The following is a 17,852-nucleotide window of genomic DNA, read 5'->3' on the forward strand; positions in this document are numbered from 1 at the left end:
TATCTCCATAAGTATAGACACTAGAAATAAAACATTAGAAATAAGAGGGTTTGTCAAAAGAGCCATTGAGTCAAAAGATAAGGTTAAGGTATTATTCGTTTTTGCAAGATGATTCATTTTCATTTGCATGTTTTTGTTCTAAAAAAATCAAATATTTCTGTTGTCTATTGTGAGCAAGACATGGAACTAAATCAGTATAATTCTGCTGTAAATCTGCTGTTTTTGCAAACTTCTAAACAATTTCTAATGTCATGTGACTTTAAGCCCTTATTTTGGCAACAAACTGATGTACCTCATTTGTATTCTACTCAGTGCAGTTCTGCATAAATTTGCAACTACTGAATGGCAACAAAGAACAGTGCACAGTTTTTGCTGGGAAAGAACAATATTATAAAATACTATTTTTGCCTTTTCATTTCATTTGTAGATTCTGAGAAAGACTGACCAGGAAATTAATAAGACTGTGAGCAGATATATAGAACTGTGTTCGGCTTGCTGGAATTGGAATAGTATCTTTTTGCTTCTGAACTTCGCCACATGTTAAAATGCCTCAGAAGAAAGAACAACAACAGCTTATTTTAATAAAGTGGTTTATTTAGAATAAACAAGGCAGTAATACAGCACCAGTCAGATGGGAACATTCAGACATCACTTTAGTTCTGCACAGAGAGTGGCTTTATTTCATACCTCCAGCTTATTATGTGACCAACTTATTCTTCTGTTATTATAGGCAGCAATTACCGGAGCACCATTTGAGTTGATTACATTGGCATCTTGAGCAGAACAGTTGAATAAGGCTGGTTAAGTTTGAGAATAATAGAGAAAATCTGTTGAACAGTTTTAAATATTTACTTAATTACAAGCATTTAATTTTTCCAGACACATGCAGAGTTTTTTTTTAAAAGATATAATAGACGCTAATCAGTCTTTTCAAAACCAATCACTTACCCTCAGTATGTTTATTTAAAGTTTTCTTTTTCACAGGTGGAGAATCTCAAATAAGGCTCTTAAATAAACTATTGTGTCTTGCTTCACTTTAGCTCGAACATACCAGCAACTCTTCTAAATTTGGTAAAACAGTCATAATCCACATACTCATATGGTGTTATTTTTTTTAAAATTAGAGTAATTAGCTCAAATATGAAACATCTGGATCGATTGATTGTGTGGTGTCACCACTACACCTGGATTTTTTCCTCTTGTCTATAAAACTTTCCAGATTTCAGAAAAGGAATTTAGAGCTGAGAAACAGGCCCACATGGTCTTGATTTTCTCTGCTGACCAGGCTTAAGGATAGAGAACGTGTCAGTGAATGAGAATAGGAGTAAGAGTTGGGGTGGGGGGGGGCAAAAAAAGGGGTGGGTGGGTTGCTTTGACATTTTTGATGAACAGCTTTGGTATGCACCTTGGCCTGCCTTCATCAATACCCTCTCCTCCTCCCTTTTACAGACATCAGACAGAGGGACAAAAGCTCTTATTTCTTTGGCTGCATCCTGAAAGTGCAACAGACTTGTCTCCATAAGGACACGTGACTGAGGAGAGGCTGCAAGACAGGGCATTGCATTGAGGAGGTAGCAGCTGTAGGTGTAGTCAAAAAGGTCAGATCTGATCCTGGTTCAGTTGTGAGCAGATCAAACAGGACTGGACTGATGTCTGAGGTTGTGCTATGGTCATAGCTGAAGCTGAGTTCAAGTTGATCTGAACAGATATGAAAAAAGAAAACATTAGGGTTCTTCTACAGGAATATACAAGTGAAGATGATTTTTAATGAGATATGGTAGTTTAAAGTGGCTTAAAACATACTTTACCCCAGGTGTTTGTGGTGATGCTTTTCATAGCCCACTGCATTGTTAGAGCTGGTACCTATCAGGCAAAAATAAAAGCCATAATGATGCCGTGCAGATGTGCTTTATTTCATGTTCGGTTTCAAGCTTTTTTCTACCTGCACTTCTTACCTAAGTAATCCTTATAGTCCTTAAAGTATTTGTGCCTCAAGCCACGTCCATCTGTAAATAAAAGCACCATAATAATAGACACAAATTCAAAGTTCATTAGCTAAATAAAGATATACAAAGTTCCCTCTGTTAAATACTTAGTGTCATATTTCTGCCAACAGCTTCAGTCACACATTATCAGTTCGTCTTGAGGTGGTCTACTCATTTGCAAGGTCACTCCAGTCTGTTTATTTCTAGATCGATTTCAAAGGAGAAACCTGGCATCTAACAGCATGTCATTTACCAAGATAGAGATACCAGGGCAGGGGCAGAGCCCAGCATTCTGCCCCTGCCCTGTGGCGCGTAAGAGCACAAAGCTTTGAGAGTGACTCTATTGGATCAGGTGCACAGGACGTTAGTTGTAAAAATTACATTTAGATAGGAGACGATGTGGGTTAATTCCTAGATTTAAAGCCGTATCACAATCACATGGGTATTCACTAATATGTTTGAGTCAAGAGGAAACCTTTCAGCTGTACCAGAGTTGCCACGCTGCTTGATGCACTGTCCTCGGTTAGGGATGCCAGCAGCCGGGTTTCCTGGGTTTATGATGTGGCATTCGTAGCCAGTAGGACAGTGCAAAGGCTCATCTCCATCCTCAGTAGTACTGCAGGCCTCAGCTAATTGCCAGAAAAAAACAACAAGCCCCCCAAAAAATTATCAAAGGAAATTACAACAAGAAGAACAGAAGTCATTTCGTGGTGATTTTTACTGGCTTTCCTCCAACTATAGTACATAGTGTTTTTTATATTTCCCTCTGGAAAACCCCCCTCAAAGCTTTAATATTCACTGAGGAAAGCCAGATTAACAGAACGTCTATCCTACCTTTAATATATGCGGATCACTGGATTTAAGACTGTTGAGACTACTGACAGTGAAGACATTAGTGTCTTTATGGTTTATGTTTATTGTCACATGGTTTTCAGTGTTTCCTCAGAATGAAAGCTTTTATTTTAAATTTTAAAACAAAGGAAACAATATGCAATAAATTGCATAAATATCACTGAATGATTTTCATTTCACTGAAAACGCAAAAGCATCATGCAAATAGATTTTCTGGAGACACATATGTTTGTTACCATTGACTTTTCAGGTGTTTGCTCTCACCTTGCAGAACCTCCTCAGGACCGTCTAGGAGCCAACCATTACCCCCCAACCACCGAGGCTTGGGCTGCACCAGCCAGTCCAGAACTGCTCAGGACATACACACACTTAGCTAATGCAATATCAATTAACAACAAGAGGAAAATATTACTTTCTTTATTTCTGTAAACTTCAAAAATATTGTAAAATAATAATACATCACATACTGTTATATGTTAAAAAGTAAAGGACAACACATAATTTCAAGCCCTATTTTAGCTCTCCGCTAGTCTCCTGACCTGGTGGTGGCTGAACAGACTCCAGGCAGGCATAAATGCAGCCATTGTAGCAGCAGCGTTTGTGGCGCTCACATTCTGAGTCTGAGCGGCAGCCCGGCACCTCGCAGGCTCGCTCTGGCAGCATCTGAGGTGGTGGTGGACACCGGTCGTTCTTTTGGTGCTGTGTGGACTGAGGGTGATTGAGATACTCATAATCCTGAAAGAGAAAAAGAAAGACAAATAAATGTCTGAGGTATGAATGACAACACACATGGAGTCTGTTTCTGGGAGATTCCCTCCTTTCCTGATTTAAAATATTAATAAACATTGCTTTGCCCCTGTAGGTCACCATAAGGGCATCACATACAAAAAGAAATAGAGACACAGACTTAAGAAGCTGCTCTTCTAATTTTGGAATAAATCCAGTCCCATTTTTTTCATATCACAGTTAATAGACTACCATGCTAGTGACCGTGTTAGTCTGTTATTGGAATAGCAATAAACACTGAGAATGCTTTTGAGGGGCTGGTAACAGATCATAAACATGCAGCTCTGGAGTCAGGGAGGTGCAGGAGGAGAAAAGACAGGTCTGAATGCAAAACGTACTGATAGAAAATATGCCATTAACTTCATGTAGTCATAAACCAAGCCATACTCTTTTAGAGTACATTATCTGGGATTATATGTGAAAGATTTAGTAAACTGCATAAGGACAGTAGCCCTAAAAAATATGCTGCTATATAACTAAATTTAAAAAATTAATGCTATAAAGTGAATTCCTGGCCTCCTTAGTTTGCTCGTGTTAGTTTGCATTTTGTGAAGTTGGAGCACACCAAGATCTTTGTTCTACTGTAGACAAGCGACATTTTCAGAATAGGCACTGGTTGTACCTACAGTACCAGTCAAAAGCTTGGACACACTTTCCCATTGATATGAATGGCGAAGTGTATCCAAACTTTTGACTGGTACTATGTAGGCAATCAATCATCTTCACTGGCTGTTCATGCAGTGTAGTATCTGTGACCACATTGTAACCACCAGAGGGCGACAATAGACCTGAGGGAGCAGATTTAAGCACAGTTGAGCTCTAGTACAAACACTGGAGGTTTGATTTTTGCATGCATGCCTGTCTGTTAATATCTTGACCTGGATTGGGAAGGTGTTTCACCGGGGGAACAAACACTTACTTCCCTGGTGAATCTGAGAGGGAGAAAGTAGGCCACATGACCTAAAAAGCCAAGCAAAGATACACTTCAATACAGTTCTGGCAAGAAGAAGTGGAGGGAAGTGTTTTATTTTTTTTCACTGCTGGTATTGAATATCAGATGTTTTGCACCAAAGAATAAGTGACCATTCATTGTTCTGGGGGGTTTGTACACATGGAAATTATTATACCAAAATCCCAAGAAGCACAGCTGCCATCAACTAAACACCAACTCTCATATTTTCTCATGCACTGTATTTACTTTTATGGAAGAAGCTGCAGTGTGATCAGATTTTCAGTTTATCCCACTCTTTTCTTTTTACTGCAGCAAAATGAACAACAATGTTTTATCTCCTCTAGAATGGAGGAACATAAGAAGAACATTTGAGGATATTTTATTATTTGGCCAGGTTTCATCTTCTGAACTGGTTTAATTAACCTTTTTGTCCTACAGTCAGGGCATTTCTGTCAAGCTGTTTGCCATGAGGTTGAAAACATATGGTGCAAGAAACAAGTGAAACAACAGAATTATTTTTTTCAGTCATGTGAATGGATTTATCTGGCTACTGAGCTGTCAGAGTGCAGAAGAAAGAGAGCGCGAGGAATTAGTGGTTTTTTTTTTGTTGTTATGCTAGATTTGTAATTAGATAATTGGCTTCTGGGTGGCATGCAATCATTAAAACTGTGGTGTTTATTCAGCAGACTTGCAGGCTGCTCCTCCAAACCAACCAGAGAAACAAAAGCAAATGTTTGACACTGATAGTGACATCACAAACACTGCATGTGCAATCACTTTAAAATGAATTAATTTGTTCTGGCAGCTGGGGGCCCAATGGGTGTTGTAAGGGATGGGGTTGGAGAGATTGAGAGAACATTGTGTTGTGTTGTAAAATTAAATTTGAAATTTCTATTATTTTGTTTTCAAGTACATCTCTGCTATGGCTTCTGAAAGGTAGGTTTTGTGTAGGTTTTGATTAAAACTCAGAAAAACTCCCAAAGAATTCTGACTTACATTTTAGTATCTTTCACCATGTTGTTTTGGCTTGCAGATTGCCCATGCCACCTAAAGCCTACCTCAGACTATGAGCAAGAGATATATGACTGAAACCCAGATTAACAAGGTTCACATTCCAGTGGGCTACTGGAACAAGGAGATGGCATAAGTGGATATGCGATAAGAACCGGAAACTGTTGGAATGGTATTATGCATGTGACCACAGTGAAAGGGGCTACACATGAAGAGGATGTGGGACTTATGGATTCTTTCCAGACTAACATTAAAACATCTAGTAGCTCAGTGTTCCAGCATCTGCAAGAAGCACCTGCTATCCCACCTAGAGATTGATGAGGTACAACACAAATGCTATGGGAAAGGGGAGCCAGGATGTTAGGTCAGTGGGGATATATCCTCATCCCCACACTCTGAGAATTGCAGATAGAGCAGTGACTTAGGTCTGTAAGTCCAGACTGACCAACCTGTGCACCACTGCTGTTCTGAATAGGCCCCCTCAGCCAGATCCAGATCATCAACAGGAGGATGGAAACAGACTACAGAATGGAGTCGTATCTGTAGACAGTCCTCTATATGGATGACATTATGCTGTATGTCAAGAGTGAACTGATGCAGACCACTAGGATCTACATCAATGACATCAGAATGGAGAGTCAGATGGTAACAAAGTGAGGGAAGGTAGTCAGAACTGAGTGGACTGCACTATTACAAGGCAATATTGCAAACATTGAGGATATCTACAAGTACCTTGGAATCTCACCTGCAGATGGGAACCATAAAGAGACCGTTAGGAAAACTGCAACTACCTGCAGAGAGTAAGCTAAAGTCCAAGGAGTCAGCTGAATGGGAAGTACAAGATCCGGGCAATCGACATCTACGCCATGCTGGTATTCAGATACCCAGCTGGGACACTATCTCCCTGGTATACCTCTTCAGGTAGTTAGACAAGGCTGTGAGTCTTTACTTGGCTGTTTCTTACGTCCTTGGTACCCAATCTCGGAGTGTGGGGGTGGGGATGATAATATCTTCCCCTGACCCCTGACCTTTCAACCTGGCTCCCCCTTGCCGCATTTGTGTTCTAGTTGCAAAAGCAGTTGCTTCTTGCGTATATTGGAACACTGAGCTACTAGTTGTTTTGATATGAGTCTGGATGTTGGGTGCCAATTACATGTGTAGTAGCATTCCAACAGTTCCTGATTCTCATTTTGTGTGCATTTATGCCGTATCCTTGTTACAGTAGCCAACTTATCATCTGTACATCCTGGTTCCTCACCACCTGACATGGACCTTTTTAATCCGCGTGATGCCCTAGCCAGTATGACTTCAGTACTATATATCTATTGCTCAGATTCCGAGGTAGGACTGGGTAGCACTAGCCCTTGGGTAGTACTGGCCCTTACTGGATACACCCCCTGGCCAGGATTCAAACCCCAACCTATTGTTCCACTGTAATGTTACCACTACAGCTGCACTATCGCATCTGTTAGTGGGTGGGATATATTACGGAGCAAGTGAACAGTTTGTCCGTGTCCCAGTGTTTTATCTGCGGTGCCGGCAGACAGAAACAAAAAAATGCTGGGACTTTGTTCCCTCCTGTGTCCTCCCTTTTTGTGGTCAGTTTTATTTTTCGGCTGCAAACATAATTGTCCCTCCTAGTTTTTTTTTTTTTTTTCACTTTGTTCACTCCATCACGTCCATTCCAATAGTTTCAGCAGTCTCCCTCAAGGAATTTGTGAGTCCTTATGTTGATACTTTGATTATTATTCCTCATTGTTATTCTCTCCGTGAAAAAATCAAAAATTGCAGCGAAAAGAAATTCACAGGAGGACTCAGCAGTGGTGAACAGACCAATCACAATCATTCCGGGTTGCGTGGACCTGACATGTAGTTACATTTCTCAAGAGGTGCATGTCACATAGGTTACTGCATACGTTACTGCGTAGGTTACTGCCTAGGTTACTGCGTAGGTTACTGCATAGGTTCAGAATGGTTTCAGTAGCCGCCTTGTGCATGCTTCTCAGGTTGACTTTGAGGTTGGTGGGTTTTCCCCTTGAGAAGTGTTCCACACATTTTGTCATCATCCGCAAGAAGACACTTGCTTCTTTCTGTCTTGTGCTGGCACTCACTAAACATTACAAAGTTCCCATTGCCCTGTCGCTTAGAAAAGACGCCGTGCGACAGGTCCCAGGTTCAAATCCCGGACGAGCCCCCACTAACCGTATGTTACGTCCCGCGGGCCTAGGGGACAAGGGAGCAACATACGATTAAAAAGAGGAAAGCACCACACAGCTAAAACAGCCCAACACTCTCCAAACTGAAGACGCTACCTGTCCCGTTAAGGGGCTAAAAGCAGGAAATAGCGCTAAAAGGACTCAACACCTCCCTCAAAGAAAACCCACTTCTCCGGATCCCCGGACCACGTCTGTTGTCGGCCAACAGATAAGCCACCCCCCTAAATGGAAAACCCACTTCTCTGGATCCCCAGAACACGTCTGTTGTCGGCCAACAGATAAGCCACCCTCCCACCGGGAGTAACGCAACTGTCACACGAGCACTTGTCCGCTGCACCTGGCCCTCGCCACGCTTTTTCCTCTCCTCTTCCGCGTCTCGCATCCACCTCTTTATACCAGATGTCCCTAATCGGAAGTGGACACACCTTGACTTTGGCCCAGGCTGGGGGAAGAGAGACTGCGATCCCACGCACACTAACACAACACGGCACAGAGCCATAACATTATACTCAAAGAAATCCTATATGGGACTCTGACATTTTCTCCCAACTTTTACTGCTGCCATTATTTTGCAGACTGAGGCGGTGAACAGACACATACAGTGAGGTGTGCTAAAACTGCTAGAGCAGAAAAAATGATTTCATATCAATCCACAAGGCCCTTAAATAAAGTGACAAACATGAAAACGAAGGTTATTTTTATCATTTTAGTTTGTTTTAGTTAGTTTTGTAAACCCACAATACAGTTCCAGTTACTGTTTTTTTCCTTCAGTTTCAGTTACTGTTCTTATTTATCTCAGTAAATTTCAGTTTTCGTTATTTCGTTCGTTTTCGTTAACGGTAATAACCTTGGATGGGTCAGGGATGTTCTGGCAGCAAAACGGGGACCAACACAATATTAGGCAAGTGGTCATAATTTTATACATGATTGGCATGTTTGTTGTGTTGTTGTGTACCTGGTGCCAGTCAGTCAGCAACTGTTATTTCTCCATGTTCATCATTGTCATAATATTTCGCTTTACCTTGCTGCATCTGAGTTGATAAAGTAATTCTTTTACAAAGGTTTTGTCTTAAAAGAAGACTTCATCAGTTAAGCATTACCAATAGCTCATTTAAACATTTATATACGAGAAGTGTCTACCACCTTAAACACTTTGATTCATGTGACATTAACATGATGCATAAAATCACCAGACTTTTGCTTCAAGATAAAACTGGACATTAACTTGGGAATTTTTAGATTATTTTAGTGCTTTTTCACATTGAATTCAATCTAATTTTTATGTGTGTAGTGGCATTATACTGACACAAAACATAAAGCTACAATATTTTCAAAACTTTTACACGGGACATCATGAACTACTGTAGCTCCACGGTGCTTCACAACATCTCATTATGCAATCAGATCTATGAATGAGTACTACAAAGTTTGCTCAGACTGGATAATTACATAATAATTACTGCACTATCTGCCCTTGTCTTATATCCGATCTGCTCCCAGTGTATCCTGCAAGCCTCTCCTACAAAAAGATCAAGCGTGCCCTTCCTGTTTATTCAACTGCATGTGTTTGTGTAAAGTTTGAATTTGCTTGTGATCATACTGTGTACACAAAAGTTACACAGCAAAGGTCATTCACTTATTTATTACAGCTCGTTGAGAATCCCAACATTACTGATGCTGCTTTTGCTTAAATTCCTGCTACTCTTCTTTTATTTTAACCACTTTACTCTCAGTCCTCATTTCATGATTTTTTTTTCCAATGCTTTCATGCAGTTATATGCCAGAAGGGCTGTCATGCTCTGCTTCTTGAAGTCTATCACAAAATCTCATACACATTTCTCAGATGTTCCATAATGTTTATTTACACTCCTGTCTGCGGCACTTCTCCCCCAATAAAGACACTGCCAGCGGGTTTGTGTGTGATGTTTATGTATATCTGTGGGTATATTTTCCTCCCCATCTATCTATTTGTCCCTTTCTATAACACTCTATCTTGCTTCTTTGATTTTTTCTTTTCCTTTCTTCTTCTGTTGTTGGTGTTGAAAAGCAGCATGATGGTGGCTTTAATGTCTGATCTCAGCTGCTGATTTTTTTTTTACTCTTTCCAATTTCTCTCAAAGATGGTGGGTTAGAAGCCACTTGACACCATGTCTGGCTCCCTAACTGAACTGAATCAGACCATTTGCAGTGTCCCACCAAAATGTCAGACAGATAGTAAGATTTTCTAATTATTTTCTGTAAGGATACAAATACACAAAAACATGCAGAGGAATGTAGATCCGGAAACAAATAAATTTCCCAGATTTTTAGAAAATACTGTGTCAGTGCTGTACACACATGTATTAACCAGGTAAATAGCTGTGTTCTTTAAGTTAAGTTCTGTCTTAAATCTGCCAGATCTCCTGCTTTTACTAAATGAAGAAACTCACAGCACACATCTGGTTAGATTTTGTGTTGTAAAGCCCAACTTTCTGTTTCTGGAACTTCTGTCACTTTGACAGAAGGATAGACAGAAGAGCAAATAGACAGAGACATGGCAGTCTAACTTGTGAGAAAAACAGACAAGCTGTAAACTAGTAAGAGTCGAAATCTTTAATGAATGATGGGAAATCATGTTGACAGCCAAAACACTAGAGGCACAGCTTAAAGTGAAGTTTGGTTTATGCAACAGGGCAGAAGTGGACCAACAGTGAAAGCAACTGTAATTAGTGTTGGAAAACAGATACCTTACAGTCACAGAAGTAGAAAAGATGGCAATGTAGATGCTTTGGAAGAGACTTTATATTTTAAGTTTGTGATTGTGTGGTACTGAGCAGTGATCTGCTCCAGTGGTAAGTCCAGTAATGTGCTGCTGACCCGCAGCATCAGGTCATAGCTAAAACAATATTCCTTGCATTAATGTGGAGGTTTTAAAACTATATATTTAAAGCAGCTAACATCACAAGACAAATCATTACCACCAATCCTTAACATTCAATCTAAGTTAAATTTAATGCATGCTCATCCTCATGGCCCCAGGCGATACCAAACAGCCAAAACCGGACGGCAAACAACAGGAAGTGTAAGTGTCTCTCAGTCTGTGTTAATAGCAGGTGCTGTCAGAACAGTCCAAACCACTTCACATAGATAAAACTGCAATGATTTATGATGCTAGCGTCAAGCACTGCTTTGCACACAGGCATGCCCAGGCAGATGTCTGAGCAAGACTGTGTTATGGCTATATGAGACTAAACAACCTGGTTGGGTGGTGGGCGAGCGCAATGTGAATCTGGAATTTGAGACTATGGGGCAATGATTTGCTAAGAGAATAAGACTTATTAATCTAAGTTTCAAAGTGAGGTGCTGCTGTGTGGGTAAAAATCCTCTACACTTAATTTTCACCTTTTAACTTCTGGAATAGACTATAATATCTCAAAGATGCCATTGGACTGCAAATTGGCCCTTTTTAAAATAAATGAGTTGGCAGATTTTTTTTTTTAAATTTAGGGCCTTTTTATTGCCACATCTGTCACTGTGATTGTAGCCTTTAAGCCTGTTTCTTACCTAAATACCCTTATTAAATGTAAATCATTCTTTGGCTGGCATTTTTATTATCAAGGACAGAAAAGGAACTAGGAAAGTGCACAAGACTGTCATACAAACACCTTTCTCACCTTTCTCACTAGTTAGACAACATGGTTTAAGGTCAAGGTCAATGATTAGACACTGGCCCTCAGTTTAAACTGTAGATGCAATGCTTCTCTTAAATTCAAATAATACTTTGATCTTGGGAAAATTTTGTCATATTATTAACCAAATGCAGTCTTCAAGGTGACAGTGTTAAGACAAGTATCTGCTAAAATTCGACCTCCTCTGTTGTTTTCATATATTAACCTATTTAAAGTGCATTTAAGATTTTGTGTATTTCTATTGTTATGGTTTAAAGCTTATAAGAAATTCTTGGTTATAAGGGCTCTAAAGGCAAAATTGAGCATGTTGGTGGTCTTGTGTTGATTACAAATTTACAGATTTTCTTTTCAAAACAAAGTATCCTCCAGTGCAGTGTGTATGTAAAATACTCAGTGACTATAATTTGTCTTTCTGTATGGCCTTGGCGTTATGAATGAGGCTGAGGGTGTGTACGTGGGAGAAAAAAAATGAAAGATTGAAAGATGCAGAGATGAAAAGGTTTTGGGGGGGGAAAGGCAAACTCTGTCTGTAGAGCTGTCTCAGCATGTTCCAATTACTGCAGCTTTGAAGCAGAGTACAGCAAGACGGTTCTTTTGGTCCATCCTGAGAGGAGGAGGAGACAAGAGAAAGACGTTTGAAAGAGGGAAAACGGAGGGCGGTGTACTGAGAGAGGTACATGGTCAGCGGAAAAGAGAAATCAGGTGGAGCAATTACTTACAGTATGAGAAGAAGAGAAATAAAGGCTGTGAATGAGAGTCAGAGGGCATAAACCAGTCAGAAGGTGAGAACACTGAAGCATGAAAGGTTACAGAGAGTGAAGGCAGCACGCTACAGTGAGCACTTGTTAGAGATGATCAATCAGCTACACTGAGCTGAGTTAACAAGCAGGGGCCTGGTCTGCAAATTCAGTTCCTGCCCTAATAATCCACTACACACACACACACACACACACACACACACACACACACACACACACACACACACACACACACACACACACACACACACACACACACGCACACATACACACACAAATGTACCCTCCGTTACTCATATGGAAATCTGAAAATCAGCAGCTTATTTCAACCTGTTGCACACTCCACTTTCTGTTCATCTCCAAAACTCCCCTGTCCAAGCAGATTTTTCATGCATCTAAATCAAAGCGTGTCTACTCTCAAACTGTTTCTTTTTCCAGTGGTGAAAGAAAGTTCAAGTCCTCTTCCTTAAGGATTACAAGAAAAATAAGTACCCAAAGCAGTGAGCAAACTCTTCCTTAGACTGAGCTACTTCTTACTATTATGCATTTTTTGGTGGTTTGATTTATAGCACTTTTTTGGGTTTATTTATTTGTTCAAAGCTTTCATCTTAAAACTATAAAGCATGGCTATTTCACACAATTTGGGTTAAAAGTCACAATATTTCCCCATGATGCAAAATAATTGTAAAAAAATAAAGATAGCATCATGTGGATGGGGTGAACTTAATCAAAGGCATGCTTTAAACATAGGACTATAGGTACCAGCTAGCTACAGTTAGCATAACTGGAACTAGGAGGGAACCACAAATCTAAATCCATACTGCTTGCAATAGTCCTGAATTCACTTTCAGTACTGCGATTTGTTGTTTTTACACCTTTGTTTTTGAATTGATAAAAAACAAGATATATAACTGTTTTTCTAGTCTTTTCTCTAAATTAAAATATCAAACTGGTGATTATATATTTATATATCTATCTTATATATCTTCCTATAAGTACAGTTCTTGAGTAAATAGACTGCCTGAGTAAATGTTTTTAATACTACATTACAACACTATCCTTCAATTCATTTTCTTTGTAGGTCTTGGGCCGACTTGAACACCTCTCACCTCAGCCACAAAACTGCCCTGACAGCTTGAAGTACCTCCCTGTAACAGAGCTGGCATTGTACTGCAGTTCTGTGAGCTTTCACCCACTTCCACTTTAGGGGATACTCCAAACAACCACAACACATAGAGAAATACTCACACTCATATGTGCACTAACAAAAATTAAAGGTGATGTTAGGTGCCCCACCTTATGGTTGAGTCCTCTTTTCCTAATTCTTCTGGCATCACTTCCTGTGGACAGGACCAACAGGGACAGCAGCACCAGCAAAGAGCCCGGCATGGTCTGTGTTCTGCACCTCCAAACTCTTGCTGCGTCCCCCTCCTTCTTCTCCTTTATTTTCTCAGCGGTATTCCTTCTTCCTCTCCTTCTTCCTGGAATTTATTCTGAATTTGTCCTATAGGTGTTTGTAGGTCCTCTGTTGCGTTGCCTTTCCAGCTGAAGCAACAACTCTGTGTGCTCGTGCAGCCAAAGATTGCACAAGCCCTCCAACCCTCCAACAAGAGGTGGCTTTATATCCGGCTGAGGAAAAGTGCCGGGCAGAATGACAGAGCAGAGGAAAGGAAGGGGAAAGTGCAGAAGGGATGACTAGGGGCAGTATAGTAAAGGAAGGAGAATTGCTAGGGGAAGCAAAGAAGAGGGGAAGAGAGAAACGGCAGCTGTCTGTGCATCAGTTGCTGAGAGCTGAAACTGTCTGCTGGCACAGCGTGTGCACATGTCTCTGGAAGAGAGAAGGGGAGGTGAAAGGTGGGAGGGGGAACTGTTGGAGAGGGCAGTGAGTGTGAGACCTCCCCCTTGGCCCCTTGTTGCATCTTGAAGCACATCTGGTGATCTTTATGTAAATTTGACAGAGTTGTGTCTTTGTGCATTTGCAACTTATTTTACTTTCTCTGGCTTTTCTTTGCATGCTTTGCTTGTTTGCGCTATTGTGCAAGGGACAATAAATGCCTCTGCCAAGCACGGGTTTGAAGTGCTAATTTAGAGTTCAAGCATATATTTTAACTATTAGCTGTCCAGCATGTTTTTACAACACAGTTAGGACATACCCGATTCACATGACAGTGGTCTGGGAATGCACAAACACACCTAGTTGTATGAATGAGTGTGTCCATGTGTGAATAAATACAATCCTATGTTTGTTGGCAGAGGATGCACAGTGAATTCAGTGGCATTGATCCATGCACAATAAAAGCATGTGGTGTATTTCAGGGAAAGGGGCCTCCCTGTCTTTTTCTCCATCGTGTGCTCCACTGGGCTTACATTTTCACATATCTCCCAAGTGGCTCCCCCTCAAACTAGGACACCCTTCGTCTCACCCCCCCGTCTCACCCCACCACCTCACCACCAGACCTTTCTCCCCAATCTCAGTGTCTTGCACTGAAAGGGGGAAAGAATGCTAAGCCCGCACAAATCTCAGTCATTATTAGTTTTACAGGAGCAGAGCCCATGTCACTGGGAGGCCCAGGGCTCACTTACACAAAAGACAAAGTAAAGAGAAAGAAAGGAAAAAAAGAGAATGCAAAGGGGGTGGGTGGGGGGCAACACAGAGATAGGGAAAGAAATACTGAGAAAGAGATTGCATGAATGAACGGTTAAGAAAAGCACAGGAGTGAAGTTATCTACAGCTGACGATTTTGTTTCATTGTTATGGTGCAGATGTTCCTTTAGTTGCCTTTGACACTTTCATCAAACTTCTCAACTGGAGTTTACAGTGGAAATAATGAGAATCTGACCAACATTCCCCAAAACAGTGGGCAAAAGCAACCTCCAGTTGGCAACTGTATATTTTATCTGGCAAAATTTAACTGTCACTGGCAATTTTTCCTATGCTGCAAATAGCACAGTATAATAAGTGGAAAAGGTTTTGCTTGGTTGCAAAAAATCTTTAATTTCAAAATTGTATTTTTAATCAGATTTATGGCAAAGGGCTGAAATGCTCCGTCCTATCTTATGTGTTTGTCTTGTATGCTTTCCTGAACATGATAGCATGTCCACAGCACATTTTAGAGGAGATTGTTTTTTAATTACTTTTTTAAAAGTTCTTTTATAGCACACTATGATTAACTACTGTTGGGCTACTTACTGGCACAAAATTAAAGACTATACAGTACAAAATGCTTTTAAACCTGGAATCCTTTGAGCAATATCATATTTGACTCTTTTTAAATGATTATTTCTGAGGATATAGCTTAGACAATTAAATTATATGATGATAATGGAACTTAATGAATGTTATTGTCATGGTCCTGGACTGTTTGCCCAGTGTTTTGTGTTTTTCCTTAAGGTTCTGTTTTCATTGTTTCTGTGTTTGCTTACAGTTTGGATTCTGTTAGTTTTCTGAATCCTGTTATTAGTTTTAGTTATTTATGCTACATTCCTGTTTCCCTTTGTCCTTGCCTTCCTTCGCGTCTCTGTGCTCCAGTGTCAGTGTTGTCCCTCTGTCATGTCTCTTGCCTCGTGTTCTGTATTTAGTTTTATTCCTAGTGTTGTGTTATGCCTGCGTTTCTGTCTCGGTACCTCGTTGCTTCCTGTTTTACTTTGTCACTCTTTGTCTCTGGTGTTCTGTGTTTAGTTTCACTTCATGATTTTCTGCAGCTGTGCTTCCCACCTGTTGCCTGTTCCCTCGTTAGTCTCTGTTTATATATTGTCTGTGTTTTTCCCTGGCCCTTTGTTGTGTTGTTGTTGAACATGCTGTGTGTTTCCCTGGTCCTTAGTTTATTTCTGGCACATTTCTGGCCAGCTCCAGTTTAGCTGTGTTATTATTCCTGTCACTCCTCAAATAAAACCACATTTAAGTTCAGTTTTGCTCAATGAGTCCTGCATTTTGAGTCCAACCTCACCTGACACTCAGCTCCTCATGACAGTTATGTTTCATTTATCACTCATGTTTCCACTACTTAAGTATATTACATAGTATATTTAGTATTTTATGCATAGTAGTAGTAGTTTATAGGAATAGCAATTAGCAGGTAAATACCAGCCTTTTTTGTTTTATTTCTTTTTATTTCACTTGCCAACTTAGAGGGGCAAAATATGCAGACAGTCTTGGAATGCTGGAGTGGAATTCAGCTGTCCAGTTTAAAGTAATGCTAATATTCCCAGGCATGCTCTCACATCTACATCCTGCCCTCCTTTCTAAATGTGAGATTTATATTATGGGGTGAAACAATCCAGCCAACAGATACCAGATAGATGAGGTATATGAACACAGTGCCACATATAGTGAAAAGTAACATTTCTTTTCAGTTTGGATAGCAAAGTTTCCCTTTAAGCTCTCAAATGACAGCTCAAACTGCAAACCTCACCTCCAAAAACTTTGCTATGAGTGGTTGGAAATCATTTGAACCATACATCTAAGTGAATGAAAAATACAGTATATAATCATTTTGAATGTGACTCCAACAACTTGTTTTTAAAAAACTGGGACTATGGCATTTTCTTTTAACAAACATTTTTTATTTTTTCATAACATCCCTAATGCTTTAAATGCGTGACAGGTCTGGACTGCAGGCTGGCCAGTTGAGCACCTGTAATGATGCCGGCATTGCTAAAGTATGCAAGGCCTTTCCTGAAAAAAACCCAAAAAACCCATCAGTTGGATGCAACCATATGTTGCTCCAAATCAGACAAGTTAGACATACCATGTGCACCAGTGCCAACCCCATATTATCTTGGATACTGGCTTTTGAACTGTATGCTGATAACAAGCCAGAAGGACCCTCTCTTTTTTAGCCAATAGGAATTGTCCCTGATTGCCTTTACTCCAGTTTCTATAAATTCTCTGAATCTCTCATGTTACACAGATAATGAAATCTCCAAGTCCAAATTAAATCCATCCAGTCATCCATTCATGCATTTTCTGAGCTATCACGGGTAACAGCATCTAAACTCTTTTGTTAACATCGTGTGCATGTCATTTATATAGGACAGAAATTAGACAGAGAAGGGATGGAACACTTCAGAGATAAAGTCTTTGATTGCACTCTGTTTTGAGACAGACTCCACTTGAAAGATAGAAATTCCTTTCATCTGACAGTTGTTCTCTGGAGAAAAAGATGCACTGTAGCTGTTTCTGGAACAATGGAGTCTCAGGGGGCTTTATATTAAATCCTCTCTGATACTGATTAATTCTAGCCTGATTCATGCTGTAATTGTTGGTAGCTGTCCAAAGACAGATGTGGCTCAGCGGACAGGGCAGCTCCGCTTTCTCATGTTTATAAACTAGCTGAGAGTGTGATTTTATAGAAGCCAAAGAGGAATATGTGTGGCATATGTTTCACAATGAAAGCCAGCTTATGCATCTGGATGAAATATGTGAGGTTCTTGAGGGGTAGCAGAGGTTGCATTTTAATGGTTGTGTTGATGCAATATTTAAAATGTTGCTGTGGCTTATGTGGTAGAGCGGGCTGTCTACCAATCAGAAAGTTGGTGGCTTGAACCCAGCCTTTCCACTCCATTTGTCAAAGTATCCTTGGGCAAGATGCTGATGCATCCACCAGAGTGTGAGTGTGTGTGCG

General features: G+C 40.3%; 1 protein-coding gene across 2 annotated transcripts; it reads right to left on the bottom strand.

Annotated features, from left to right (window-relative positions):
• Nucleotides 1–1,344: 1,344 nt before the first annotated feature.
• Nucleotides 1,345–14,047, bottom strand: wfdc1 (WAP four-disulfide core domain 1). Of its 2 annotated transcripts, none has more exons than XM_030731921.1 (7): nt 13,525–14,047; nt 3,377–3,572; nt 3,102–3,185; nt 2,474–2,614; nt 1,956–2,006; nt 1,809–1,863; nt 1,345–1,698 (listed from the first exon to the last, which is right to left on the bottom strand). In XM_030731921.1, the coding sequence occupies exons 1-7, from the start codon at nt 13,615–13,617 to the stop codon at nt 1,689–1,691; spliced, it is 630 nt and encodes a 209-aa protein (XP_030587781.1). In that variant the 5' UTR covers nt 13,618–14,047; the 3' UTR covers nt 1,345–1,688. The 2 variants fall into 2 exon arrangements, with proteins under 2 accessions (XP_030587781.1, XP_030587782.1); XM_030731922.1 differs by having other exon boundaries at nt 1,804–1,863.
• Nucleotides 14,048–17,852: the final 3,805 nt, after the last annotated feature.

The sequence above is a fragment of the Archocentrus centrarchus genome, chromosome 6, assembly GCF_007364275.1.
Source record: "Archocentrus centrarchus isolate MPI-CPG fArcCen1 chromosome 6, fArcCen1, whole genome shotgun sequence".
In the NCBI taxonomy this organism is placed as follows: Eukaryota; Metazoa; Chordata; class Actinopteri; order Cichliformes; family Cichlidae; genus Archocentrus; species Archocentrus centrarchus.